This window comes from Periplaneta americana, chromosome 7 (assembly GCF_040183065.1).
Source record: "Periplaneta americana isolate PAMFEO1 chromosome 7, P.americana_PAMFEO1_priV1, whole genome shotgun sequence".
NCBI classification, from domain to species: Eukaryota; Metazoa; Arthropoda; class Insecta; order Blattodea; family Blattidae; genus Periplaneta; species Periplaneta americana.
In genome coordinates this window covers 87,442,335-87,469,806 of record NC_091123.1, presented here as the reverse complement: position 1 = coordinate 87,469,806, position 27,472 = coordinate 87,442,335, and the positions used below count along the sequence as shown (strand labels likewise).

General features: G+C 36.3%; 2 protein-coding genes across 2 annotated transcripts in view; both read left to right on the top strand.

Annotated features, from left to right (window-relative positions):
* The window catches only part of LOC138703263 (AT-rich interactive domain-containing protein 5B-like), a 454,468-nt gene that overhangs the window by 155,486 nt on the left and 271,510 nt on the right, over positions 1 to 27,472 (top strand). The gene's annotated exons all lie outside the window — the stretch shown is intronic.
* Positions 13,374 to 16,254, top strand: LOC138703262 (uncharacterized). Its single transcript, XM_069830999.1, has 2 exons — positions 13,374 to 13,576; positions 13,943 to 16,254. The coding sequence occupies exons 1-2, from the start codon at positions 13,392 to 13,394 to the stop codon at positions 15,606 to 15,608; spliced, it is 1,851 nt and encodes a 616-aa protein (XP_069687100.1). The 5' UTR covers positions 13,374 to 13,391; the 3' UTR covers positions 15,609 to 16,254.

Sequence of the window (27,472 nt, the reverse complement as noted above, 5' to 3'; positions counted from 1 at the left end):
TCCCCTCATTGCATCATCGCTGACTAGCTACATATTACATTAGGTTATAGTCAGACTTCAGATATATACAAACAATATTGTTCTTCTTCTGACACATATCGTCAAGTGAGATGTACTGCCTGATAATAGATGTACATATCAGGCAGAACCTCAATCAGAGGATAAATCGCTTAATATTGTTTATTTTTAAATAGTAATTTATAAAATGTTTTTATAATAATAGTACATATTTATCATTCAGTGTAGACCTTGGAATCCATCGATCATAGTAAGGCATTGATTGTCATGGCAATCTAATAATGCTTATGAAATTTACAAATTATATAGGGTGGAAGGTAAGGTAGTACATTAATTATAGTATGTTATTCCTTGAAATATAACGAACAAAAAAGTATCATACCATTTTGCTCGTTTTTGCGAGGTTTTTGAAGAAATAATACTTTTATGCCGACATTTCGATCGCGAATTTTACGAATACTGTTTAAAATACGGTTTAATTTCTTGTATAATAACGAAGAGAACGTTTATTATGTTCACGTTGCAGCAGTATTTTAATTAGAAAAATAACAGATTTCGAATTAATCGATTGAAGAAACATTGGAAACATTGATTGTCGGGTCACGTACAGAAGGTCTAAAAATCTGGCATCGCTGTCCGGACGGCAGACAGTTTGCGTAGTACTCGCAACTGATCAGCTCTTGTGATGTTTACATTGCATTAGTGTGCAGTTGTACGTACAGCGATACAGTTTAGTTAATTTCAAAACTACGAGATGCCAGAGTTCACAAATCGTGAGTACTTAGACATGATCCAGGCCGCGGAAGAAATTCGGAACAGTGAAGAACTACTGGCCAGAGTTCGTCATAATCGGACTAGAAGATGTGAAAGCTACACGCACGCTTATGGTGGACATTTTGAACAGTACCTGTAAGATGTGAGTGGAATGTGGTTTACAGAGTTTATTACTCTTTATTTCATTATTAACGCCCAGAATTAGTGATTCGTAAAACAACAAACTGTAATGTTAATTACAGCTTTTTCACAAAGTTACATCAGTTTTATTTTTTCATTAACTGTAACTGAAACTTCAATCCGAAGTTTTTTCACTAATTTGGACATAATTTCCTGACTTTGCACGTTATGTATTATTATTGCTGTACGTATTTCTTGCTTACATTAAAATTATTACGCCATACTTAGTATTGAATTGTTAGTGTATTGCGTTGTAAGTTGATAATTCTGCATTAATTGTTGAACTGCGCCCGGATACGAGCTATTTTGTTCATTCGGGTTATTAATTTACATTTTCTGACATTAAATTACACGAACTGAACAAATAACAGTTACGTCCCTATCCGGAGTTTATATAGGTCATTTTGTGCGAAGATTTATCCCTAGATTAGCTCGCGAAGTATTGCACCGAAGCTCACTACATTTGTTTGCTGCTGTCCTCCCCTCACCTGCTGCAAGGTACACGGTGAAAGGTAGTTGAACTTAACCCACCCCCATCAAGTTGCTGACCGCATGGTGTGTGGGGTACTACTTATGCGGCGTTGAGACATCTTGCAATTGCTGTCAGCGCTTTCGAAACACTTGTAATTATCTCACTATCCGTGAGTCCTATAATTTTTTTTATTTGACAAAACTTACTCTAAATAATTAGTTCTATTGCTCCTGTCAATTAATGTACTACCTTACCTTCCACCCATATAGGCATAGCTTTGTCAAAAATATTCTTTCGCTAAAATGAATGATTCTGAAGAAATTTTCCTTCAGGTTGCTAGCGATTTGAGGTTAATATAGTAAGTGCAATTCTACGGAATAATAGGGGTGTAATTGATGTTTTGTTATTTGAAATGTTGTATCAGTGAAGAAGTGTGCTGTGTCTGTGAAGTGTGTTGTGGCAGTGAAGTATGTTTGTGTCAGTGAAGTTCTATAGTTTACAGTGGTAGTACAAAGTATTTGAACAGTGAAATGTTTTTGAAGTGTTAGTGAAATCAGAATAGTGTCAGTGAAATGTTTCATAGTTCCAGTGCAGTGAGTGAATTGATAGCTGAATTGATAGCGAAATGAGTGTAGTACTGAAAGGTACTTGTGCATGTATAAACATACAGGCTATACTCGTGGTTTTAAGTTTAAACTTAAAGTTAAGATATAAATTAGATTTACTTTAATTAACTATGTTATATTAAGTGATTAATTTAATTTAGGATGCTCCTTGTTAATATTATTATATATTGCTACTATTATTGTATTATTAATATTATGAATTTATTATTAATTGTAATTATTGAGTGTAATTAGTTACCACTGCCACCGGGTATTTATCCATTTGCAGTGTGAATACATACATACGTACGTACGTACATACATACATACATACATACATACCATGAAGAAGCAGCTTGAGTTGTTACTTCATCGCTTTTATCAGAAAAATCGAGAGTTAAATATGAATTTGCGTATGAACGCTTTTTCTGAAATGATGCGAAGATAAGAAAGTAGGTTATATTACAGATGAGCTTATTAGCTTATGAAATTTTTCATCAATCGAGCATTGGAAATTATTAGTGATAATGCTTCACAAAATTTGACATCCAGTCTTAATTTATACATATATAATATATAGATGCAAGGGACGTGTGATAAATGTATACAATAAGTAATGCAATGTTTATATGTGGTTTTTCCAGTTAATGGAGAATTGACTATGTTATGTTAATGTGTGATATATTTTCTTTAGTAAGTTGAAAGTTGATTACCGCAATGAGTATGAGTTGATTACCGCAGTTGATAGTGTGGCAGTCTGCTGTATATCGTTACCATGGTGAAGTGAATGTGCATAAGTAGGCATTAGGTTTGTTCCAACACTATTCGGAATCTATTCTGATCTGTCTGCTCATGCGCAATAGCTCAATGTATGTTCTAACAAGAGTAGAACTGATTCCGAGCCAATACTGAACTCCCAGTTCCCTGTTCCAACGTGCTTTAGAACTCGTTCGAAACGAGTGAAATTGGTTCTCGATTAAGAGCAGAACTGGGAATTCTGAACTGTTGACGCATGCGCAGATGGTTTAATCAAGTTGCGGTTAAAATGCTTCGAGAATAGGCAGGTTAAAATAAAAAAGTCGATCATGAGTGATTAGGAAGGTGATAGTGTTATATTTTAATGACGAATTAAGTTCGGAAGATGAATATAATTTTAATATGAGAAGAAACTCCGAAGGCTTACAGAAATGCCTTTAGCAAAAGAAAGAGTAGTAATGTCATTTCCTGGGTATCTTTTGTGCTTTTTTAAATACTTTATTATTTTCAGTGTGCTTTAAAATAGTGTATTCATTGGCTGGGATTTATTGGAAGAATAGCCATGGTTACAAAATGGAAACGGCAGCGGGAATCTATTTAGAGAAGTGAGTGGTGCAGTGTTATTGGATTCAATATCAATTTCATTTCTCTTCTATACAGAATAACTGGCGGGGCCGGGATAAATACACACTACCGCTATTGATCCAGTTATAGTAGTGAGGGATGACACAGAGCGAGAGAGATCTAATGCGATGTATTTTATTAGATTACACAGAGTAAATGTTACTTTTCAGCCCAGCGTGAACTTGTTAATACTGTTACCACAAAATACGTTTTATTGAGGACATGTTAATAAAATTATTATATTCAGAAACATGTAATTTTGACGGATTGTATAAGTGCGCTTCGTTTTAAGCAATACGATTCGTACTGCGAGATTTGTTAACTAATACTTATTAGTAAAGTTCTTTCGTATTTAATGGCCACCCACTTTACTATACAAATAAAATTATTCATAAGCGATTTCAACGTTCATTCTTCTCGATATAGCTATATAGAAGACTGTTTTTCTCTTGCTAGGAATGGAAAAGGAAATCCAAACGTTTCGAAGATTGGCTCATGTTCGTTTTAAGGCGAATTAAAGAAGGGGAGATGAGAAGGGATTCCTACTCATAGCAGTTAACGAACAGCTAAATCTCCTTGATTGACCAACAATAGCCAGGAGAGTGTGGGGCTGGGTACAAAGGAAAGATGATCATAAATATGAGGGTTCCAAGGCAATTCTATATCTGACCTTTTCTTGACACGTTAGATAGGTATATACTGTACCGTGATCTTTATTTTATTGCATTTTGAAGCCACTTGTCAGGACTATTACTCTTGCTGACATTAATTCTTAGAGAAAATGGTAAAATATATGTATTCTGGAAAGTATACCTTATATCATCTGACGGAGTTTCAGTATCTACAAGGAACTTAGTTACACCTATTTGCCGACAGAAGCAGAGGGATAAATAATAAGCGGTAAAAGATAGGATGTACAAAAATACAGTACATACGTTCTTTTCCCGCGTTATAAGTAGTTTTTTTTATAAAGTTCTTAAATATTACTTTACTTTTTCGCGTTGGACAGATTTCGCACTGTGGAGTAAGTGAGCTATCTAGCTTGCAAATCTAAGCGTAGCGAGGGAGAGAAGCTTCTCAGTCCATTTTTTCCTTCCCCTCACGCATAAGTTGGTTTCACGAGATACCGAATGGCCTATAATATAGTCCTGATCAGCTTACTTAATACCCCAAGGGTGAAACCTAATATTTTTCCCCTATTACTACAGTGATTTTCTAGATGTCAGGTTGAATTTTCTTTTTTTCAACCTTGTTTCTAATTTCGAGTACTGACAAGTACAACTGGCAGTTCATTTCTAACTGTTATGTTGGCAGCAATAACTTTGGTTTGCAGTAAAGGGAACTGATGAAATGGAAGTCCCTAAGCTTGTGAAATGTGAATGTAATTAATAATTAATTAGTAATACCGGTATTAATATCAATGTCAATACGTAATTTCATTGTGTTGCGTTGTGATTCCAATTCAACACTGTATTCAGATAAGTGTAATTGAATAAGATATAAATTAAAGGTCTATACCTACTTGGTATGAATGAAACATGCACGCGGCTAATGGACTGAAATATATTTTTTAGTGCTCAAATTTTTTATTAAAATGCCCAAGAGAGGAAATAGCATGGTAGCGACTTAGGAGTATGCTATTTTAAGTAGGGTATAAATTTCAAAATAGTATTCTGTTTTCGGAATTTCGAATTCATACTAATCATTTCACGTGATGAAACAAAATATATTTTTATGTTAGGTCTCGTGAGTCGTAAACTGTTTAGTCAAAGCAGTGGATTTCCTGTTGTCAGACAAAATACATTTTGATATTAGATCATACTGATTACTAATTACCAACATTATGTGCAAGAGGTCCAGGAGGAAAATAATACTTTCACAAATTATTGAACCATTATAATAGAGGTCCACCTCCCAGCATAAACATGAGATGTGATAAGTAAATAAGCAAGACATGTTATTGTTAATACTCTATTATTATTATTATTATTATTATTATTATTATTATTATTATTATTATTATTATTATTCAGTACATGACATTGTGACTTTACAATCTTTGGTGATATCTGGTATTAGTTGGCTTCACTAAAGAGACGGCCAAATTAGCCTTTTAGGAACTACTCTCACGTGATCCTCACTATACTATAGGCCTAATACCAATCTATCCGCCAGAGCTAGAGAATTTGGTGTCGATGGAATTGTGGTAGCGACACGGTGTTTGGCGAAGTGAGGCGAGGACAGCCCAAGAGACACTCGAACCCACTTGTGAAAAAATTGTGCGTGAGTGCACGCTACGTGTATGTACGCATGTATGTATGTATGTATGTATGTATGTATGTATGTATGTATGTATGTATGTATGTATGTATGTATGTATGTATAAAGTCAAATTATTGTTTTCCATAGAAGGAGAAGTGTGAATCCGGTCGGATGTTTGAAGCGTTCATTCATGTTATGTGAATGTTTTTCCATTCTAAGTTCCAGATTTCTTATTTACTGTTCTATTTTTCATAATTAAGCCCTTCTGTAACTTGGCTTGTCTTCCCGAGGGTCGGATCTGGGACTGATCGTTGCACTTAGGCTTGCACTGACCCATTGTGCGCTGTATACACTACTGTTTGTGAAAAGTGCAAAACTCAGAAAGAATGGCCCGAACGTCTCCAAACTCGGGAGATGTGTAGAACAGTGTACCACCAATAATTGATTACGTTTCCAGAGAGATGGGGTACACATAGGCCCAACAATGACGTTTCCTGTGTCACCAACAAGGTCAGTGTTATGCTTTGCTCAGTCAGTGCAGAGTTTCCAAACGAAGTGGAAACGTGAAAGCTAGTACAGGAATGCCTCATCGACGTGGAAGGGCGCAATATCAGCACGTGAGTGAGTTCGAATGAGGCAGAAAGGTTGGTCTCCCGGAAGCAGGTTAGCCATACCGTGACATTTCGGCTCGTACAGGACATGCTGCTACAACAGTGATGCTTGTGTGGAACCAGTGGATAGAAGAGGGTCGTACGCAGAGACGAGCGGGTACTGGACCACGTAATTTGACCACAGCACGGGTTGACCGCCATCTTGTCCGCGTGACCGTGACAGACCGTGGAGTACTGCAACGGGTGTGGACCTGTCTGCGTCAACGGTTCGTCGCCGCCTTTTGAGGGCTGGACTAGTGGCTCTCATGGTATTGCGTCGACTTCAATTGTCCAGAAACCACCAACGCCTCGGACTGCAATGGGCACGTGAACGCCGTCACTGGCGTGTTGAGTGGCAAAATGTAGTGTTTTCGGACGAATCCCGCTTCAACTTGTCCTATAATGATGGCCGCATACGGGTTAGATGCTACCATGGTGAACGCAATATGAGAGCCTGCATTATTGAGCGGCATAGCGGACAAACACAGAGTGTGTTGGTTTGGGGTGCCATTGGATACAGTATGAGATCTCGCCTCCTACGTATTCAGGGCAATCTGAACAGCAACCGCTACGTTAGGGAGGTTTTAGACCCCGAGGTACTGCCCCTCCTTCAGGCAACACCACATGACATATTTCAGCAGGACATTGCCCGGCCACATGTGGCGAGGATTGTGCAAGTCTTCTTCGAATAACGATGGGTATCACTGCTTCCTTGGCCTGCACGTTCGCCAGACATGTCGCCCATCGAACATGGTTGGTCGGCAACTTGTTCGTCATGGTCCTCCAGCATTCACTCTTGACGCTTTGTGGACTCGCACACAAACTGCGTGGAGGGAGATTCCGGAGATTCCCCAGGAACATATCCAGGTCCTCTTTGTTTCTATGCCACGGCGCTTAGATGCTCTGATTGCAGCGCATGGAGACTTCACACCATACTGAAATCTCACGGTCACAGATCAAGTACAGTTCTGTAATTCTAAACATTTGTGTATTGTCATGTACCTTATCTGTGGTATCAATTTCATTTCAGTCACATGTATGCAATTTCCACAAACATTAGTTATGATGTGATGATTGTACAAATTTGACAGTTGACCCAGGTGGTATCCGTGAACCCGACGCTAACAGGTTTGCCATCCTGCCTCAGTCTACCAGACGAGTACCTGGTAAGCCCCTGGGCTTGGAGTCCGAGCCATTCCCATATCAGCATCAGAAACTCCAGCCTGTCTTAACTATTGCAGGTGGTAGATGGAATGAAGATTGTTGGAGTTTACAGTCGTGTAAGTGTACACTGGATTCTATTAATGCCGTCTCGTTCTTCAGTCCTACTGGCAACGAAACTACGTCTTCTACCCCCCCCCACTCCTACCGTGCACGTGTATCTTGACTCATCTGTATTGTGTTCCGGTTTTCAGTGGTGTTCATTCTGGAGTAGCAACTGCGTCATCATAAATTATAATACGTTTGCGATATATGCAAACATTTGAGATGTGCAGCAGCACGCCACTGCTCGTAGGAATGGCTATCTGTGTGTAATATATACATACTTACTAGCTTAGCAGTAGGAGGAGGATGAAGTACTGGCTATACGACAACAAAACTTCAAAACGTGACGTTGTTAATGGAAAAGATTGTACAAGCAGAATTGAGACTTACAAAAGGCGTCAAAGTTTGTACATCGTCTTTCAATGACCCATTCAGTTGTTATGCGAGTGTATGGAATTATTTTACAAAAACTAGTTCAATCTCTGTTGTTGATTGGAAAGACACTTAATTCATTCACAGTTTTCTGCCCAAGGAAAGGTCTCTTACTGCAAACCCAGCATGCTCCAATCTTCGCTATTCTGAGTCTTCCTCTTATTTCGGATTGGTTATGTCATAATGTGTCCTCCGGTATCCCCCTCCCGGACATCCGATTAGGGGAATGAAAGGCACTTATGAAATTTAATTATATTAATGACAGTGAGGTTCTGGTTAATATGTACAATCTTGGAAAAAAATTGTCGCACAGATACTTTATAAGTCCCAGAAAGAAGGCAGTGCGCATCATCATACAACGAAACAAAACTAATTTTATTACTTCAAATAATCCTTCTCTTGTGAACCAGGTCGCTCGTCGTCTGATCATGCGCACTGCCTCATCCTTGGGACTTGTAAAGTATCTATGCGACAAAAGGTTTTTTTCTAAGACTGTACATCTATTATCAGGCAGTACATTTCACTTGACGATGTCAGAGGAAGACCAATTATTGTTTGTATAAATCTCAAGTTTGATAGTGTAATAAGTAGCTAGTCAGTGATGTATACAATGGAGGGGGAAAGAAACTGGTTACCCTACCCCATTATCTCCTAGCGTAGTTGCCTCTTGAGTGATGCCTTGTTGGTGTCCCTTGTGGGTCAAGACCTGTCTTCGGACAGTTGACCAAACAAACAATGCTCTTAATCTCAACCTTACCTTTCCCATTATCTGATATCTAGGAGGCGCGTCGGTAGGTGGTCACCCAGAATCTGCTTCCAAGGACACAGGCGAAACGCTACATCCACGGGGTTCAGTAAGGCGATATCATTTGCTACAAGCGATTTTTCCTATCATTGCTGAGGATGTTACATTGTCGAGATTCGTTTGGATATGGGGGTGTCAGGTGGGAACGCACTGTTGGCGAGAACCGCTAGCTTAGTTATAGGGATGGTCTCGGATAATATGGTAATCTTTAGGAGCTCTTTTAGCCGCTTTTGTGATATCTTTGAGGTGGCATATCCACCTATAGGAAATTCATTCATTTCAACCTTCCCCTTGGGACATACTGTTATTGAATAAATTATGTCGAGTGGAAAGGTGACTTTGTCAGTATGTGTACGTACACACGCACGCACACTTCTCCTAATCGAAATCTGTGTCATTGGCCTGCTCTGTGGTATACCTTGCAGCTATTATCACAACTTTCAACACTCGGTACTGAAATATGTTCGACAAGGTCGTTGCCGGCCGTTCTATTGAATGAGAGGCAAACTGTCTGCTTCTCCCCTCACCGCCGCGTCTCTTGAACATTTGAAATAGCGGTCGGCATTCGTATATTACTGACTACAGTCTGTTCACTGTATTTTTAATCCTGATGTCAACAATTGCACGTACTTCCTTTTCACTGGTAGAATGATTTATGCGAACAACTTGCAAACATGGCGCGTAAAATAATAGTTCTGTAATATAATATTGTTTTCCTTCAAACACTTAGGCTACTGTACCTGTTTCCATGTCTGTTTCTACAGATAAATATATTTTACTTCAGAATATGTATAATATTATTATATAGTACGTTTCAAAATTCACACATTTTCTGCTACAGCTAAATGGAAATGTTTTTCGAAAACAGCTTTTCTCACAAAAAAAAAAAAAAAAAAAAAAAAAATTATTGATATCATTGTTGTGCGAGTTGTGATGTCATCGGAAACATTTTTAAATGACACTATATTTTTCTGTATACTATTTTAAAGATTTTATTATTCTTCAGGTTACACAAGCTATCAGTTGTTTCATACAACAAACGTTGCCATAGTAACAAAATAAATAGTTAAAATGTGTTACAGACCAAAAATAATAATGTTCAATAATTGAAAGTTCAAAATGTTGCTCATTTGTGATCCAGCAACGTGAAAGACGCAGAACAAATTCCTGTTTTAATACTTTCAATGACTGCCGGTGGTATTTTTTTACACTCTACTCGTATTCTTCTTTTCAACTCATATCAGAAAGCTTCGTAGCAAATACCTTTCATTTCATTTAACCCCATAGAAAGTAATCAAGAGGGGAAAGATCCGGCGATCTTGCAGACCACTCTACAAATCCTCTTCTTCCGATCCGTCTATTAGGAAACACTTCATTCAGATATATAGTATACATATTAAAGCCAACCTTCATTAAACTATGGTATAAACTTAACTTTAACCCTTGCTTTCTCCGTTTTTAATAAATGGCGCTTGGCCCACTATGGCTCTGAACCCTTCATATATTGTATATAAATATTAAATGAATTTGATACATAATTTTATAATGTATTACACTGTTTTATAATATAATTTATTATATTTAAAACATAAAAATTATTACAGCTGGTTTATCACTGAGAAATAAGGTAAAGCTGTAAACTTGAATTTATTGGAAGCAAAGCCGTTACTGAATTATGCAACAAGATAGACCATGTTTGGATCCTGTATCTCAACTCTTATATTTAGTTTTATTATCGAGGAACTCTTGCGTGTCATTGATTACACTAACCTCTAGCGCTTGAAAGTGGAAATAAACGCCGACGGAGTGCATGAACACAGAAAAACAGAACAGGAAAATTCGCTCAGTGTCCATTATAAATATCCCTATTCGCTATTGTTGTACGAGTTGTGACGTCATCGGAAACATTTTTAAATTATACTTTGTATTTTTCTGTATACCACCTCAAAAATGTTATTATTCTTGATTTTTCTCAATATGATAAGTGAGTTACGGCCATTCAAACTTAGGTGGTCCAATATACACGGTCTGAAATTTGAAATGAAGTTGGCAAAAGAAAATTCAATCTGCAAACTAGAAAATCACCACAATCCACGGGGGAAAAATGGTTAGGTTTCACCCTTAGGGTATGAAGTAAGCTGACCCGGGCTATAGTTGCGGGAAGAAATATGAAATATTTAAAGATTTCAGCTACAATTTCTCAAGCCCCGGGAAAAGTAATCCCTCAAACTTGCAGAGCTGTATACCAAAATCTCGAGGAACAATTCAATTCTTCCAAGATTTCACACATCATATGATAAAATGACATCAAACTTGGAGCAAAATCGAAAGATTACTAAGAACCTTAATTCTTACATTGATTACTGTCACATTTCAGAAATCGTGTGGCATGTTTAATAATACTGAATTCAGTAATTCATGTCCAATTTAAACCCTTTGCTGTATTGATGAACAATAAAAATCGCTGGCGTTGTAGTTGTAGCCAGTCTGTTATCTGCTCCAAGTTAAATTCGCTTCTCTCTTGGATGGGATTGAAGATGGCATAGGACTTGGTTCTATAGGTCAAGTGTGACGACTATTGTTGGTAAATGTTGGAGAAGGTGAAGGAAGGAAATGGACTGCTGTTGGAAGATGGCTAGGAACGGCATTGTGGATTAAGACATTATAACCACAATCTAGTATATACAGTCACGAAGCTCAATACGTAGGGAATATTCATCCATAGATAGTTGCTAACCACTAGGATCGCTACTATCGCCTCATCACTGAAAATGCGAAATAGTACCGGCACAGTCTACTTTTCCTAGTACCCTCTACAACTCAAGCTTCGAGACTATGTACTAGACTGTGGTATAACGTTGACAGTTGGATTGAATTTTGAGTGACAGACTGTATAGTTTGAGAGGACAACTGCTTCAACAGTCCTTTGTAAAGGAGTCATTCAGCAGTTTTTTCAGCATGAAGTTTGTCCGCCCTACGCACTATTGCTGCTACAATTTTTCCCACAGCGTCAGACTCATCTTCTGGTATCTTTATTACATTTTTCGCCATTTCCAATAATTGCTTTCTCTTTTTCTCTTCATTGTTAGATATTCAACTCATATTATTTTTCTAATACACTGTAGTTTCACTGTTAGCCATCGCCTTCTGCGGTATTTGTAAGTCGTCTCTTTCTATTACTTCTGCATCGGGCATCTGAAGATATACATATTTGTTTTAATAATTGTACAACTTATTTTTTCCGAAGAGTATGTGTAAAGATTTTTGTTTAATGTAATCCTTCTGTGTTAATTTCCTTCTGGTATCACATTCTACTGAGGATTTCTACCATTTATGGAATTTTCCAAATTATGGAGGAGCAGTAGATGGCAAGCAAGTAGCGATCGTGCGCTCAAGAAATAGCGAATCTTTCTTCTACAGCTACAAAGGGTTTTTCTCTTAGCGATTGTCATTGCAAATCTGGAATTTATTATCGTCGATGTAGGATGTTATGGCAGAGTCCCAGATGGAGAAGCAATTGAGAAAACAACATTCTATGATTTACAATTTATGATGGTTTTCCGATAAGTCAGTTATTAATACAATAAATATGTATTAATTTTCCAGTCGTACGGTTTATCAATTTTATTAACATTTGCTAATAGATGTTATTGTTATGTTTTATTTAACGACGCTCGCAACTGCCGAGGTTATATCAGCGTCGCCGGTGTGCCGGAATTTTGTCCCGCAGTTCTTCTTTTACATAACAGTAAATCTACTGACATGACCCTGTCGCATTTAAGCACTTAAATGCCATCGACCTGGCCCGGGATCGAACCCGCAACCTTGGACATTTCTATGCCAGCGCTATACCAACTGCGCCAACCAGATCGACTTTTTTTTTTTTTTGCTAATAGATGTTAAATATTAAAATAATGTATAAACGTTTTTGTCTGTTATACGGCATCGTCAGATACAATTTTCTTCTACGATATCTAAATTACATAGTGGAATCTGTGTTTACTGTTAAAGTAAACCATCAAATTGGTGTTATAATAAGTAATAATGACTCAAGAGTTTTATGTATACGTACTTGAGTGGCAAATATTTTGTTTCAAATAAGTTCAAATTTGGATAACTAATTATGTTCTATTTAGTATTGAAATACATAAAACTCATGTTACAATGGTTTCACGTTACATGTGTATTTTAAATTATTACAATTTTAAATTCAAATACATTTATCAAACTTTGTGTTTAGATATATGATATTGTGTTTGTAATGTATAGCTCAATTGAATCGGTCATTGCAGAAAGGGGATGTCATGAAAAATGCGAAAATGAGTTAAGAGTGCCATTGCTTTCTCCAGACCTAGACACACATTTCTATACAGAAATGGGACAAATTTACACATTCTCAACTCAGAGCAGAGTACCATACGCAGCGCAGTCATTGCAGAAAGGGGACAAGTCAGCGACTTATCTTCTTTCTGCACTGACTGACTGGACGTGACGCAACAGAGTGCCGTGTGCCTAGTAAGTTACGCGCCCATCAGCTGATAAGGAAAATGGCAGTTAAGCTAGAAGTAGTGAGTGACCCAGGGGAAGAAAACTGTGTTATTAGTGGTAAACGTAAACGCAATGAAACCAACTACCGCAGAAATGTAATTAAGAAAAATAAACTGAAGGGAGTGGAACATGTCAATTGGATTGGGAAGACTGTAGCAGCTCGTACGACAGGAGAACAGTGTGGGTAAGAAGCAACTCATTGTTTATTAGACGCTATGTATTAGCTAACTTTGAACACATTTGATTGAGTAGATGGTATTACCGTTTCTATCGTATTGTTAGTCAGATGTTCAGATAAAATGTGGAAAGAAGGCTACGATTTCGATTATTGCACTTTCAGTCAAAGATTTTTTTAGCTATTAGATATGATGTAGTACTTCTCCTGTGGTATGCGATTTTTATTGTCCAAGAAGGATAAATTAAAATATTTATTTAGCCTGTACATGGATTGAAATTACTTTATGACTCTGATGTGAAACGGTATACTGAAATAATCACATTAATACATTACGTAGTTACGTACTATCATGTTTTTTTATGTAAATTACAGATGCAAGAAAAAATGTTTTGAGAATCTTAGCAATGAAGATTTTAATCATGCGATTACAACAATGAACTCCTTCGATACCAAAGATGAACAAGATCTTCATTTACAAAGATTGATAGAACTTCAAAAAATAAAATCAAGGCGTCCTAGGTCTGAGAATGGAATTCTAAGGAAAGGTTCATACAAATACTATTTTATTAAGAGTGATAGTAGTAAGACGGAAGTGTGTAAGAAAGCCTTTGTTAGTTTGTATGGTATTGGAAAGAAGCAGGTGGAGCGACTATGTAATTTGCTTTATGAAGGGAAGTCTCCAAAAGACAGAAGGGGTTCAAACGAAAAAGCAAACACCATACCAGGAGAAATATTACATCTAATTCAGGAACACATTGAGTCATTTCCAACTAAAGAAACACATTATTGTGGCAAAGGGGAGAAATATTTGGATGCTCGTCTCAATGTCAAACTAATGTATGACCTGTTTATTGCCAAACACCCTGACAGTGGGGTAAAATATAAATTTTACCTTCAATATTTTCATGAAAACTTTTCATTGCGCTTTGGGCGACCACAAGTAGACGTATGCAGCAAGTGTGAGGAGCTTGGAGTTAAGATAAAATCCTCAAACTTATGTGATTCTCTCAAGAGAGTAGCTGTTGTGGAAATGATGGTCCATAAACGACGTAGTAAGAAATTCTACAATAAAATCAAAGAAGTGGAGGAAATATGTAAAGAAAGAAATGATGTTCTTGGAATCTGCTTTGACTATATGCAGAACCTTCCTTTGCCCAACATTCCGGTACAAGAAATGTTCTATTACAGACAACTTTGGGTCATCAGTTTCAATATTCACAACTTGAAAGACCATACGGCGCACTTCTATTCCTATCATGAAGGTATAGGCCACAAATCTCCAAATGAAGTGTGTTCTCTTCTTCTGAACTACATTGAAAATTATGTCCCTTCTTCAGTCAAGGAATTGTATCTTTTCTCTGATAACTGTGGAGGGCAAAATAAAAACCATACCGTAATTCGATTGCTGCTTGCACTGACTCAAATGGGGAGATTCAACAAAATCATTCATTATTTTCCACAACGAGACCATTCATTTCTTCCCCGTGACCGCGACTTTGGCGTAGTGAAGCGCAAACTAAGGAAGACAGACAGGGTATATGTGCCAGAACAGTACAATACCTTGATCCACCAGGCAAACAGAAACAACAGATTTTCTGTAGAATCAGTTACTACTGATGATATTTTGAATTTTAAATGCTGGTGGCCAGAGCATTACAAGAAAACCACCTGCTCATTAGACACACTGGGGAAGAAAGGGAAAGATAAGAAAATATTTTCTCCAACACAATTTAGTGAATTTGTTTACTCTAAAGATGATCCTGGATGTGTAACTGCCAGTGTGTTCATTGGTAGTGAAATGAGCAAACACAGATTCTGTATGACAAAAACAGGTACTGGACGCATAGTAATGCCTACACAAAAGGCATACAATGGGAAAATTCCCATTAATACGAAAAAACTTGGAGACGTATCGAAAGTGAGGCAATACATTCCATTGGAACACTCTTTCTTTTACGAAGAGATCCTGAACTGGCCATCTTGTGACAAAGAATCTACAGAAGACGTGGCTTCCAACATCCAACAATACACTCTGTAAAAATTGAAACAAATGATTTTGTGTAGTAATTTGTTGTATTTTTAATTTGTGTATGTATTATTGTGCTCTCCTATATGCAGTTTTTGAGTATTAGTTTAAAAGTACAGTTTTAATTTAAAAGTGTAATATAAAATCACGTATTGGTACATTTCTATAGTAGGATTAATGATTAAAATGCAAAAATAATTATTTAAATGGTGACAGTAATGTAGTAATTACACACAAAAGCATTGTTATCATTGTAATTATTACCATTTAGTTTGTTTTCAAATATTACATTAGCCAAAATTTGCAAATTATTATTTTTTCCTTTATATTTAACAATTCCTTGCAGGAAGGGGATAAGTCATGGTTCGATAAAACAATTTTAAACAAAAGTGTTTGAGATGTCAGATGTCTAACATGATGTATTATACTTCACCACTCATAAACAAGGTAAGAAAAAATATTTATGAGGATTGCTCCGGTATTGGAAGAGGAAAACAGTTTTTATTATCTCAAAAGTAAGATTTTATGACTTATCCCCTTTTTGCAATGACCGATTCAATTTATGTGAAGCTTTGTTGATGTAATTTATATCTTCATTTTATATTTGTCATAATTCATAAAATAATTCGTAATATTCCGTTAAATGTCGTGGTGTCTGTTCTGTAGGTATGATGATTCTATGTAATATAAAATGAAATTATACGTCTTCTGTATGTTGTTTTAAGCCTAATTAAGCCATTCTTATAATCTGCAAAATATATACGTTTACCTCTGGTTGAATTGTGACGCAGTAGATTAATTTAAATAAATATTTTAGCTATTTGAAACAAACAATTTTCCACTCAAGTACACATAGGTATACATAAAGTTCGTGAGTCGTTATTACTTATTATTATAACACCAATTTGATGGTTTACTATAAGAGTACACAAAGATTCCACTATGTAATTTAGATATCGTAAAAGAAAATTGTATCTGATGATGCCGTATAATAGGCGAAAACGTTTATACATTATTTTAATATTTTACATCTATTAGCAAATGTTAGTGAAATTGATAAGTCGTAAGATTGAAAAATTCAAACATATTTATTGTATTAACATTCTGTGACCTGTTATAATGTGATAGAAGACTCAGTTTACCAAGTACAGAAGAGACTGTAGAGAATATGAACTTTGTGTCTATTGTAGACGATACTTTTGCATTGAGGAATAATATGCTAAAGCTTACATACTTAAGAAATACGAAGTAACTACAGATTATGACGCGCTAGACGAGTAGTAGAAAAGTCGTTTGACATTCTAGACAACCGTTTCCGCGCATTTCATACAGTAATGAACTGGTATTCTGGTAGATTAAGTAAGATAAAGTAACCCCATTACTGGCCAAATCGGCCCAGAGGGTGGCGGGAGGTTAAGGTTCGCAGAGAGTAGAGGGTGAAGGCTACGTAGAGGGTGTATATACTCCGCCGCACTGCAGGGTAGAATAAATGACCGGTTGCAGCTAGCAGACGAAAACGATATTTCCTGCTCGTTAGACATTTATGTCGTAGCTCCTATACGAGCCATCAATCGCACTGTAATTGATAAATCAGTGTCTAAGAAAAGCATAGAAAAATAATAGAAATCAAATATTTTTTTAAAAGTGAGATAAAAAATATTAACTTCAAAGTTATCTGTTCATACACCTTCAAAAGTTGGTAAGCGGTGAACGTTTTTATTTTTCACTTTCGATGAAGATCAAAGCGAGAGAAATGTTGTGGAAGAATGGAAATTACTTTTAAAAGTTGTCACTGTTCAAAATCTTCACTGATTTCTGAGTTACAGCGAGTTAAACAAACGAGCGTTTTCGCTTGATGGAGGACAATATTCCATATACAGAGTGATTCAACTTTTTTTTTTTTGCACATGCCCTATTTATTTTCGGTTTCTTATTTGAGTACAGAATATTTGTACAGGAGTACAAGTAAAAAGTATTAACTGTCAGTGCCATTTATAGAGAATTTCCGCTATTAAATGAACTTTTTATTTCTTTAATCGGTTATTTACAAAATGAAAAATACAGATAAATACAAAATACAAATATAATGAAATAATATATGTAAGGGAAAAAAAGAGGGTATAATAATGTTTAATAAATTTAAGAACAGAGTGAACTGTGCTCATGTTCGGTCGCAGTTCAGAAATATTATTTACTACAGGATAAATATAGAAATAAACTAGAAACTAAAATAAAATAAAACTAAAAATAAGGTGAGAAATTCAATGAAACCACTTGTATTATACACTAATATTAAGATACAGACGAATTTATAATAAATTTATGTAAAATGAAACTAAGTACACAAAAAATATTCCGAAATTAGAGAATACAATATAATATAATCTTAGTCCTACTGATTTACACACACATAAATTAACTTAATCGAATTGAAGACATTACACATTTTTAATTTTCTTATTATATTTCAGTGATTTACATATGAAAAGTTCTGGGTGTAATTTGGCTGCAGATTGATACAACCGAAAGAAGAGAGAGAACGATGGTTTCTTATAGAAATCTTCGTGCTAATTTCAAATCTGTTCACAAGGTTTTGAGTTAATCGTGAGTTTTGAAATTAAAATATTTCTATTACGTAAATAACACCTATGCTCATCAAACACTATGACATACTCTGAAATTCAGGAGAAAGGAAAATAATGTCATAGTTGTGTTTAAATTTAGTGTTACTGATATTATTATTATTTTATGGAATGAAGCTGTCTTGTTTCATTTCCCTGCTCTAGCAGAAGAACCATTTCACCAATCCAAACCGGTTAAGATTTAACATTGGTTGTCTCCTATTTTTTTAATATTTTCGCACACGTTTAACACTTTATTTAATCTTAGGCTTAGATGAAGGGTAAAAATATATTTATTACTGTAGGGATTTATATGCAATAAATATATCGGAAAATTAATTCGTTTATAAACTTCCAGAATAAGGTATAATTTTGCAATGTAAGACTGTAAAGTATAAAGCATAATATATTTCAAAATGTATTTATTTTAAAAAGAAGAAAAGAACATTGAGTTCTTTGGGGTTGATTTTCGAACTTTTTTCTCAATTCGTCTGCCCGGTCTCATATCGCGTTCCTCTTGTAAACTGCCGAGATCAGCAGTTCTTCCTTACAATGTGCTTGGTGGACAGATGGAATTTTCCAACAGAATTTATTCCCTCGATACACGCCTGGCGACTAGCTAGTTGGGTTAGATAGATAGGAGAAGGCTCCGTCTGCCTGGACTGTGATCGAATCGAACCATCCAAGTAACTTGATGAGTTACTTGGCGACTCGCCATCCGCTACCCTCCAGGGGTTTGTTTAATAAGAGTTACAAAGCTACAAGCAACAAGTTCTTGTTATTTCTGTTTCATAAAAAATACACCGTACATTTATAAGACCAGAGCCACCTGACGTCATTTGACAAGTAAGCAGAGTTGCCAGTACTTCACTGAATGCGAATTAACATGGCTGCAAAACAGCAAGCGAATGTCATATTACTACACAAAACAAATGGAAATAAAGACATTCTGTTTGAGACCTTTACCATGGCCATAACGTAACAATTAAAGTCGAGAAGTGGAAAGAGGTCCATGAACTGACTTCAAGTTCAGATCTAGTTCCTTGGAATGAAGACTTAACAGCACTGCAGAGATGATTTGAGGCTGAACCTAAGAAGGGGTACAATGGTAAATAAAACAACATAACCTTACAACAAATGCATAAACATGAACGGTATAGGAAACTGTGGCAACGTTGAATTAAATTTAAAGTTTGGTTTTGGGCATTGTGGAGAAAGCTTCACCAGGATTTCAAAGGGTTGAAGATGCCTGATTCTCTGGAAGAAATAATTGATGATGAAAATAATGTTGACGTTCAAGAGACTTCCACTACTACTACTACTACTACTACTACTACTACTACTACTACTACTACTACTACTACTACTACTACTACTACTACTGCTGCTGCTGCTGCTGCTGCTGCTGCTGCTGGGTTCGAGCCCGAGTGGTGACGGGATTTTTTCTCGTTGCCAAACTTTCAGAACGGCCCCGAGGTTCACTCAGCCTCCTATAAAATTGAGTACCGGATCTTTCCCGGGGGGTAAAAGGCGGTCAGAGCGTGGTGCCGACCACACCGCCTCATTCTAGTGCCGAGGTCATGGAAAGCATGGGGCTCTACCTCCATGCCCCCTAAGTGCCTTCATGGCATGTGACGGGGATATACCTTTTTACCAATTATTATTATTATTATTATTATTATTATTATTATTATTATTATTATTATTTTATAAACAAATTTTAGAAAATGAAAGAAAATGTCCCAAATCGTAACATTTTACAAAAGAAAACAAATTGATCATTAGGGTAAAGATTGGTAATATTGTGATAGTGATTTTTGAGAATTTATTACAATTTTACTGAGCGAGAGGAAGGTCAGTTTTTTGCGTCAACGTATTAAGGGCATGTTCGTGGACAACTTTCTGCACCAAACCGGTCCTTCTCTCGCTCAGTAAAATTGTAATAAATTCTCAAAAAGAACTATCACAATATTACTCGTATCACAATATTACTAACCTTTACTCTATAGAAGTTAGGTATCGAATGCAAAGTTTATTTTTAACCTCCTTCCACGTGGCACTTGAATAACATGATACTCCTCATCTCTTCCTGAATCACTAGAACACATTCAGAAAACTTAAAGCATATTTGCATCTATTTTGACACCCAACTTCGGACTAGTACGCTTTCACTATTATTATCATTGCTTTCTACAAGTAGTAGTTATTTATGAAACAAGACACTTGTATGTACACTGGCCTAAAACTACTTGTGACATTAACTAATGCAACTTGTTACTCGTAACGTACAGCAATAGTTTTATGAAACATAATCTTGTAAAACTAAACAAGATAACAAGTCAAACACTAATATACAAGATTATTAGCTTTTATGAAACAGGCTCCAGGAAAACCACTTGCAATGCAGCCGTAGCTTTACAGATAATCGGCATTAATGACATGCTCGCCGCCTTTATGAACAAAACGTTTGAAAAGCGTAGAGTTAAATAGATTTTTTTAGAAGCATCGTTCCATTATTTGAATGAACTTGTTAATTTAAGTGTAAGGAATGTTATCATTAATTTAGAATTATTAGTTATTGTATAATAACCTTGATCTTACAGTTAATCACTATTTGTGCCATGTTTAAAAAGTTTTCGCATATAATCAACAAATCTAAATATTAATACGAGTAGTAGTCGATGTGCTTAAAATGAAACCATAACAACCTATTAAATTTTAATCTTCAAGGAATGCAAGAATGGCCTATAATTTTATTGACTGTGGGTGTTTTATAACATCTAATTAATACGACGTTACCAATTCTTATGAATGACTGTCAGTTTTGTGTGCGCTTTGCAAAGGATAAGATAAGACAGAAGTGGCAACTCCGTGAGAGCAAGATCATTGCACGTGTCTGCCCTACTACCGGTGTTAAGCAAACACTGATTATGTTATAATAAAGATAGAGTTATTTATTTAAGCGAGCCTTCCCCCCCCCCCCCAACCCGCGTTATTGCTTCTATCAGAACCTTCGCTTGCAGATGAATACGAAATGTTTTATTGACATCAGGCTTAAAAATACATGAACAGACTCGACAAGAGGAAGTTGTACCTTTAGGAAAATAGAGAGCACTGGGCATCCCACCTTTTCAAAATAGTGGAGAGTAGGTAATCATCCTTCGCTGATGATGATTCTATCCAGATGTTACAACTTTTTTTATCCCTTTTTAAGTTAATAATGGTCTTACTGAAATTGAAAGAAAAAAATATATAAATGTGTTGTTGTTTAGTAACTGTCCAAAGACAGGTTTGAACCTCGTGACATCAATAAGGCATCACTCATGAGGCAACTAAGCCAGAGATAATGTGGTAGTGTGGCTAGTTCCTTTCCATCTGCATTGCAGACTTCAGAAATATGAAGCATAATTTATATGGAAGCATGTGCGATAAAGAGAGGCCACCGGGTTAGCTCAGACGATAGCGAAATTGGACACGAGATCTGAAGCTTTGCTGGGGCTTGGTTTCGATTCCCGCTTGGGTTGATTACCTGGTTGAGTTTACTTCCGAGGTTTTTCCCGACTGTAAGATGAATATTTGTTAATCCCATGGGTAATCTCCGGACTCATCTCGTCAAGTACCATCTCGCTATTATCGATAAGCACAATAAGCCTTCAGACAATGTTGCATTCGGATTATAGAAAACAAGAATGTGCGAGATATGCTCATGTCTGGCTTTGAACATGAAAGGAAATTCGTTCGTGTTTATTTTGGAGGTATAGTCACAAATAATGCAATGATCCTCTGATTGAGGTTCTGGCTTATATATACATCTCTATTATTAGGCAGTACATTTCACTTGACGATGTGTCAGAGGAAGAACAATATTATTTATATGCATCTGAAGTCTGAAAAATGTAGACTAATATGTAGCTAGTCGGCGATGTATGCAAGGGGGAGGGAAGAAACTGGCCACTCTACCCATTATCTCCTGGCCTAGCTGCCTCATAAGTATTATTAGAGACCTGTCTTTGGACAGTTGACTAAACAACAATAATATGCAACGGTATTCCTTCTGATAATATTTCTCCGACTGAGCACCGATCACGGTCTAAAATAAAAACGGCACTGATCACATACTATTGACCACCAAAATGCTAAAGGCAATAAATTCACTTTTCGGCACAGTATTTAATGTGCGAAGTTAACGATTTTTTAAATAAACTCAACATAAAATATAGGAATAAAATTCCACGTAACAATTAACAGGGAGATGTTCTCAGAGGTATGGAACGATTGCTTCAAGAACAGTGACTACTCTTGGAACTGTATTTTCCAGTGGTGGTTCGTGCCTAAAATGACAAGGGGTTCATTACTTTTATGATAGGCCTATTACATAGTTTTCCAACAATTTAAACAATATATAATTTCTGAAAAATTAAAAAAGTACTACAGTTCTTTAAAGTCGATAATTACCTTAAAATGAGCCTGACGATGATGATGATGATGATTCTGTAAATGTATATTTGTACAGAATCCATCCCCCTTTCCTTTTTTGTGGCGAATCTATCGATGACTTTCTCATTGAAATCCTGAAGCCTGTGAATCATTGCTTTTTCAATAGACAGCATGGCGAGAGCAGACAACCTATCTTCATCCATGTTGCTTCTAAGAAATGTTTAATCCGCGCCAAAGCGGAGAAACATCTCTTTGCTTCACACGGTGTCTCACGAATACGTGACTGCACAGCTGTGCTGGTTCCACAGCCAGCGCATCCACACGTTTGCGCTGCAGATTTCGCCTTGCCTCTCGCGCCGTATGCAAGTCCAAAAGCTGGCTCGGCGAGGTTCAGAGGAAAAATTTAACCTCGGAAGCATGTATTCGATCTCTGCGATTCATAGGTTTCCGTACGACAAAATACATCAGAGCCGCAAGTGAACTTACTAAAGATGATGAGCAAGAAACAGAATGATAGTGTAAATTATAAATAAATTTATTTATACAATTAAGTTTTTTTCCTTGTTTTTCCTCTTGGTCCTCAGAACCATTGAACGCATAGGACTCACCGCCACTGGTATTTTCTTATATTAAGTCAGTTTAAAATAGCTCTTTTAAGGAAACAATGGGAATCGTTAAAACAGGACGAGACTACTCTTGGAACTGCATTTTTCAACCCCCTCCAAAACTATTGCATTTTGAAACAGTTTCAAGAATCCACGGCTTTCATACCATCTCTACCTAAAAGTAGTGTATGCATATCACGAAATGGCCCGTGAACCTATTAACCTCCATTCTCGACGTCTATCTATTACAGCCTCTATCGTCCTAAGAACACATTACCCCCGTATTGGCTGTATGACCGTTTAACTCTGCTGAGGCACGTGGATGTGAGGCCATCAATCGGCTAGTCGGCCTTGGCCACCTTAGGGTGGTATACCAACACAGCACAACAAAGAAATTAAAAAAGATTTTAGCGAGATCCGATGTATGAATTTGGTGATTGAAATAACTACATTCTCACTGATCCATATTACAACAGTAAGCTGATAACACCACCAGATGAAATATCGTAGACCTATATTCCCAGCTCGTAAAATAACTTAACCAGGTTATGAAGTAGGTTTTCGTATGTCCACACAATACTGTCGAAACTTGAAATAGATGTCAGATTCAAAGTATTTGGAAGAAAGGTAGTTAAGTTAAGAAGTCCCTGGTGTAGATAAAGTGGAAACTGTCGAAACTTGAAATAGATGTCAAATACAAAGTATCTGGAAAAAGGATAGGTAAGTTAAAAAGTCCCGGATATAAATAAAATGGAAACTGTCGAAATTTGAAATAGATGTCAAATACAAAGTATCTGGAAGAAAGGTAGTTAAGTTAACAGGTCCCTTATATAGATAAAGTGGAAATTGTCGAAACTTGAAATAGATGTCAAATACGAAGTATCTGGAAGAAGGGTAGGTACGTTAAGAATAAGAAGTTCCTGATATAAAGTGGAAACTGTCGAAACTTGAAATAGATGTCAAATGCAAAGTATCTGGAAGAAGGGTAGGTAAGTTAAGAATAAGAAGTCCCTGATATAAAGTGGAAACTGTCGAAACTTGAAATAGATGTCAAATGCAAAGTATCTGGAAGAAGGGTAGGTAAGTTAAGAAGTCCCTGATATAAAGTGGAAACTGTCGAAACTTGAAATAGATGTCAAATGCAAAGTATCTGGAAGAAGGGTAGGTAAGTTAAGAATAAGAAGTCCTTGATATAAAGTGGAAACTGTCGAAACTTGAAATAGATGTCAAATGCAAAGTATCTGGAAGAAGGGTAGGTAAGTTAAGAATAAGAAGTCCTTGATATAAAGTGGAAACTGTCGAAACTTGAAATAGATGTCAAATGCAAAGTATCTGGAAGAAGGGTAGGTAAGTTAAGAATAAGAAGTCCTTGATATAAAGTGGAAACTGTCGAAACTTGAAATAGATGTCAAATGCAAAGTATCTGGAAGAAGGGTAGGTAAGTTAAGAATAAGAAGTCCCTGATATAAAGTGGAAACTGTCGAAACTTGAAATAGATGTCAAATGCGAAGTATCTGGAAGAAGGGTAGGTAAGTTAAGAATAAAAAGTCCCTGATATAAAGTGGAAACTGTCGAAACTTGAAATAGATGTCAAATGCAAAGTATCTGGAAGAAGGGTAGGTAAGTTAAGAATAAGAAGTTCCTGATATAAAGTGGAAACTGTCGAAACTTGAAATAGATGTCAAATGCAAAGTATCTGGAAGAAGGGTAGGTAAGTTAAGAAGTCCCTGATATAAAGTGGAAACTGTCGAAACTTGAAATAGATGTCAAATGCAAAGTATCTGGAAGAAGGGTAGGTACGTTAAGAATAAGAAGTCCCTGATATAAAGTGGAAACTGTCGAAACTTGAAATAGATGTCAAATGCGAAGTATCTGGAAGAAGGGTAGGTAAGTTAAGAATAAAAAGTCCCTGATATAAAGTGGAAACTGTCGAAACTTGAAATAGATGTCAAATGCAAAGTATCTGGAAGAAGGGTAGGTAAGTTAAGAATAAGAAGTTCCTGATATAAAGTGGAAACTGTCGAAACTTGAAATAGATGTCAAATGCAAAGTATCTGGAAGAAGGGTAGGTAAGTTAAGAATAAGAAGTTCCTGATATAAAGTGGAAACTGTCGAAACTTGAAATAGATGTCAAATGCAAAGTATCTGGAAGAAGGGTAGGTAAGTTAAGAATAAGAAGTCCCTGATATAAAGTGGAAACTGTCGAAACTTGAAATAGATGTCAAATGCAAAGTATCTGGAAGAAGTGTAGGTAAGTTAAGAAGTCCCTGATATAAAGTGGAAACTGTCGAAACTTGAAATAGATGTCAAATGCAAAGTATCTGGAAGAAGGGTAGGTAAGTTAAGAATAAGAAGTCCCTGATATAAAGTGGAAACTGTCGAAACTTGAAATAGATGTCAAATACGAAGTATCTGGAAGAAGGGTAGGTAAGTTAAGAATAAGAAGTCCCTGATATAGATAAAGTGGAAACTGTCGAAACTTGAAATAGATGTCAAATGCAAAGTATCTGGAAGAAGGGTAGGTAAGTTAAGAAGTCCCTGATATAAAGTGGAAACTGTCGAAACTTGAAATAGATGTCAAATGCGAAGTATCTGGAAGAAGGGTAGGTAAGTTAAGAATAAGAAGTCCCTGATATAAAGTGGAAACTGTCGAAACTTGAAATAGATGTCAAATGCAAAGTATCTGGAAGAAGGGTAGGTAAGTTAAGAAGTCCCTGATATAAAGTGGAAACTGTCGAAACTTGAAATAGATGTCAAATGCGAAGTATCTGGAAGAAGGGTAGGTAAGTTAAGAATAAGAAGTCCCTGATATAAAGTGGAAACTGTCGAAACTTGAAATAGATGTCAAATGCAAAGTATCTGGAAGAAGGGTAGGTAAGTTAAGAATAAGAAGTCCCTGATATAAAGTGGAAACTGTCGAAACTTGAAATAGATGTCAAATACGAAGTATCTGGAAGAAGGGTAGGTAAGTTAAGAAGTCCCTGATATAAAGTGGAAACTGTCGAAACTTGAAATAGATGTCAAATACGAAGTATCTGGAAGAAGGGTAGGTAAGTTAAGAAGTCCATGATATAAAGTGGAAACTGTCGAAACTTGAAATAGATGTCAAATGCAAAGTATCTGGAAGAAGGGTAGGTAAGTTAAGAAGTCCCTGATATAAAGTGGAAACTGTCGAAACTTGAAATAGATGTCAAATGCGAAGTATCTGGAAGAAGGGTAGGTAAGTTAAGAATAAGAAGTCCCTGATATAAAGTGGAAACTGTCGAAACTTGAAATAGATGTCAAATGCAAAGTATCTGGAAGAAGGGTAGGTAAGTTAAGAAGTCCCTGATATAAAGTGGAAACTGTCGAAACTTGAAATAGATGTCAAATGCAAAGTATCTGGAAGAAGGGTAGGTAAGTTAAGAAGTCCCTGATATAAAGTGGAAACTGTCGAAACTTGAAATAGATGTCAAATGCGAAGTATCTGGAAGAAGGGTAGGTAAGTTAAGAATAAGAAGTCCCTGATATAAAGTGGAAACTGTCGAAACTTGAAATAGATGTCAAATACGAAGTATCTGGAAGAAGGGTAGGTAAGTTAAGAAGTCCCTGATATAAAGTGGAAACTGTCGAAACTTGAAATAGATGTCAAATGCAAAGTATCTGGAAGAAGGGTAGGTAAGTTAAGAATAAGAAGTCCCTGATATAAAGTGGAAACTGTCGAAACTTGAAATAGATGTCAAATGCAAAGTATCTGGAAGAAGGGTAGGTAAGTTAAGAATAAGAAGTCCTTGATATAAAGTGGAAACTGTCGAAACTTGAAATAGATGTCAAATGCAAAGTATCTGGAAGAAGGGTAGGTAAGTTAAGAATAAGAAGTCCTTGATATAAAGTGGAAACTGTCGAAACTTGAAATAGATGTCAAATGCGAAGTATCTGGAAGAAGGGTAGGTAAGTTAAGAATAAGAAGTCCTTGATATAAAGTGGAAACTGTCGAAACTTGAAATAGATGTCAAATGCAAAGTATCTGGAAGAAGGGTAGCTAAGTTAAGAATAAGAAGTCCCTGATATAAAGTGGAAACTGTCGAAACTTGAAATAGATGTCAAATGCAAAGTATCTGGAAGAAGGGTAGGTAAGTTAAGAATAAGAAGTCCCTGATATAAAGTGGAAACTGTCGAAACTTGAAATAGATGTCAAATGCAAAGTATCTGGAAGAAGGGTAGGTAAGTTAAG

Bases quoted from the DNA above. Each gene is read 5' to 3' on its own strand.
- LOC138703262 (XM_069830999.1), top strand. From the start codon at position 13,392: ATGGCAGTTAAGCTAGAAGTAGTGAGTGACCCAGGGGAAGAAAACTGT. The intron at 13,577-13,942 runs GTAAGAAGCAAC...TGTAAATTACAG, and splicing joins ACGACAGGAGAACAGTGTGG to ATGCAAGAAAAAATGTTTTG.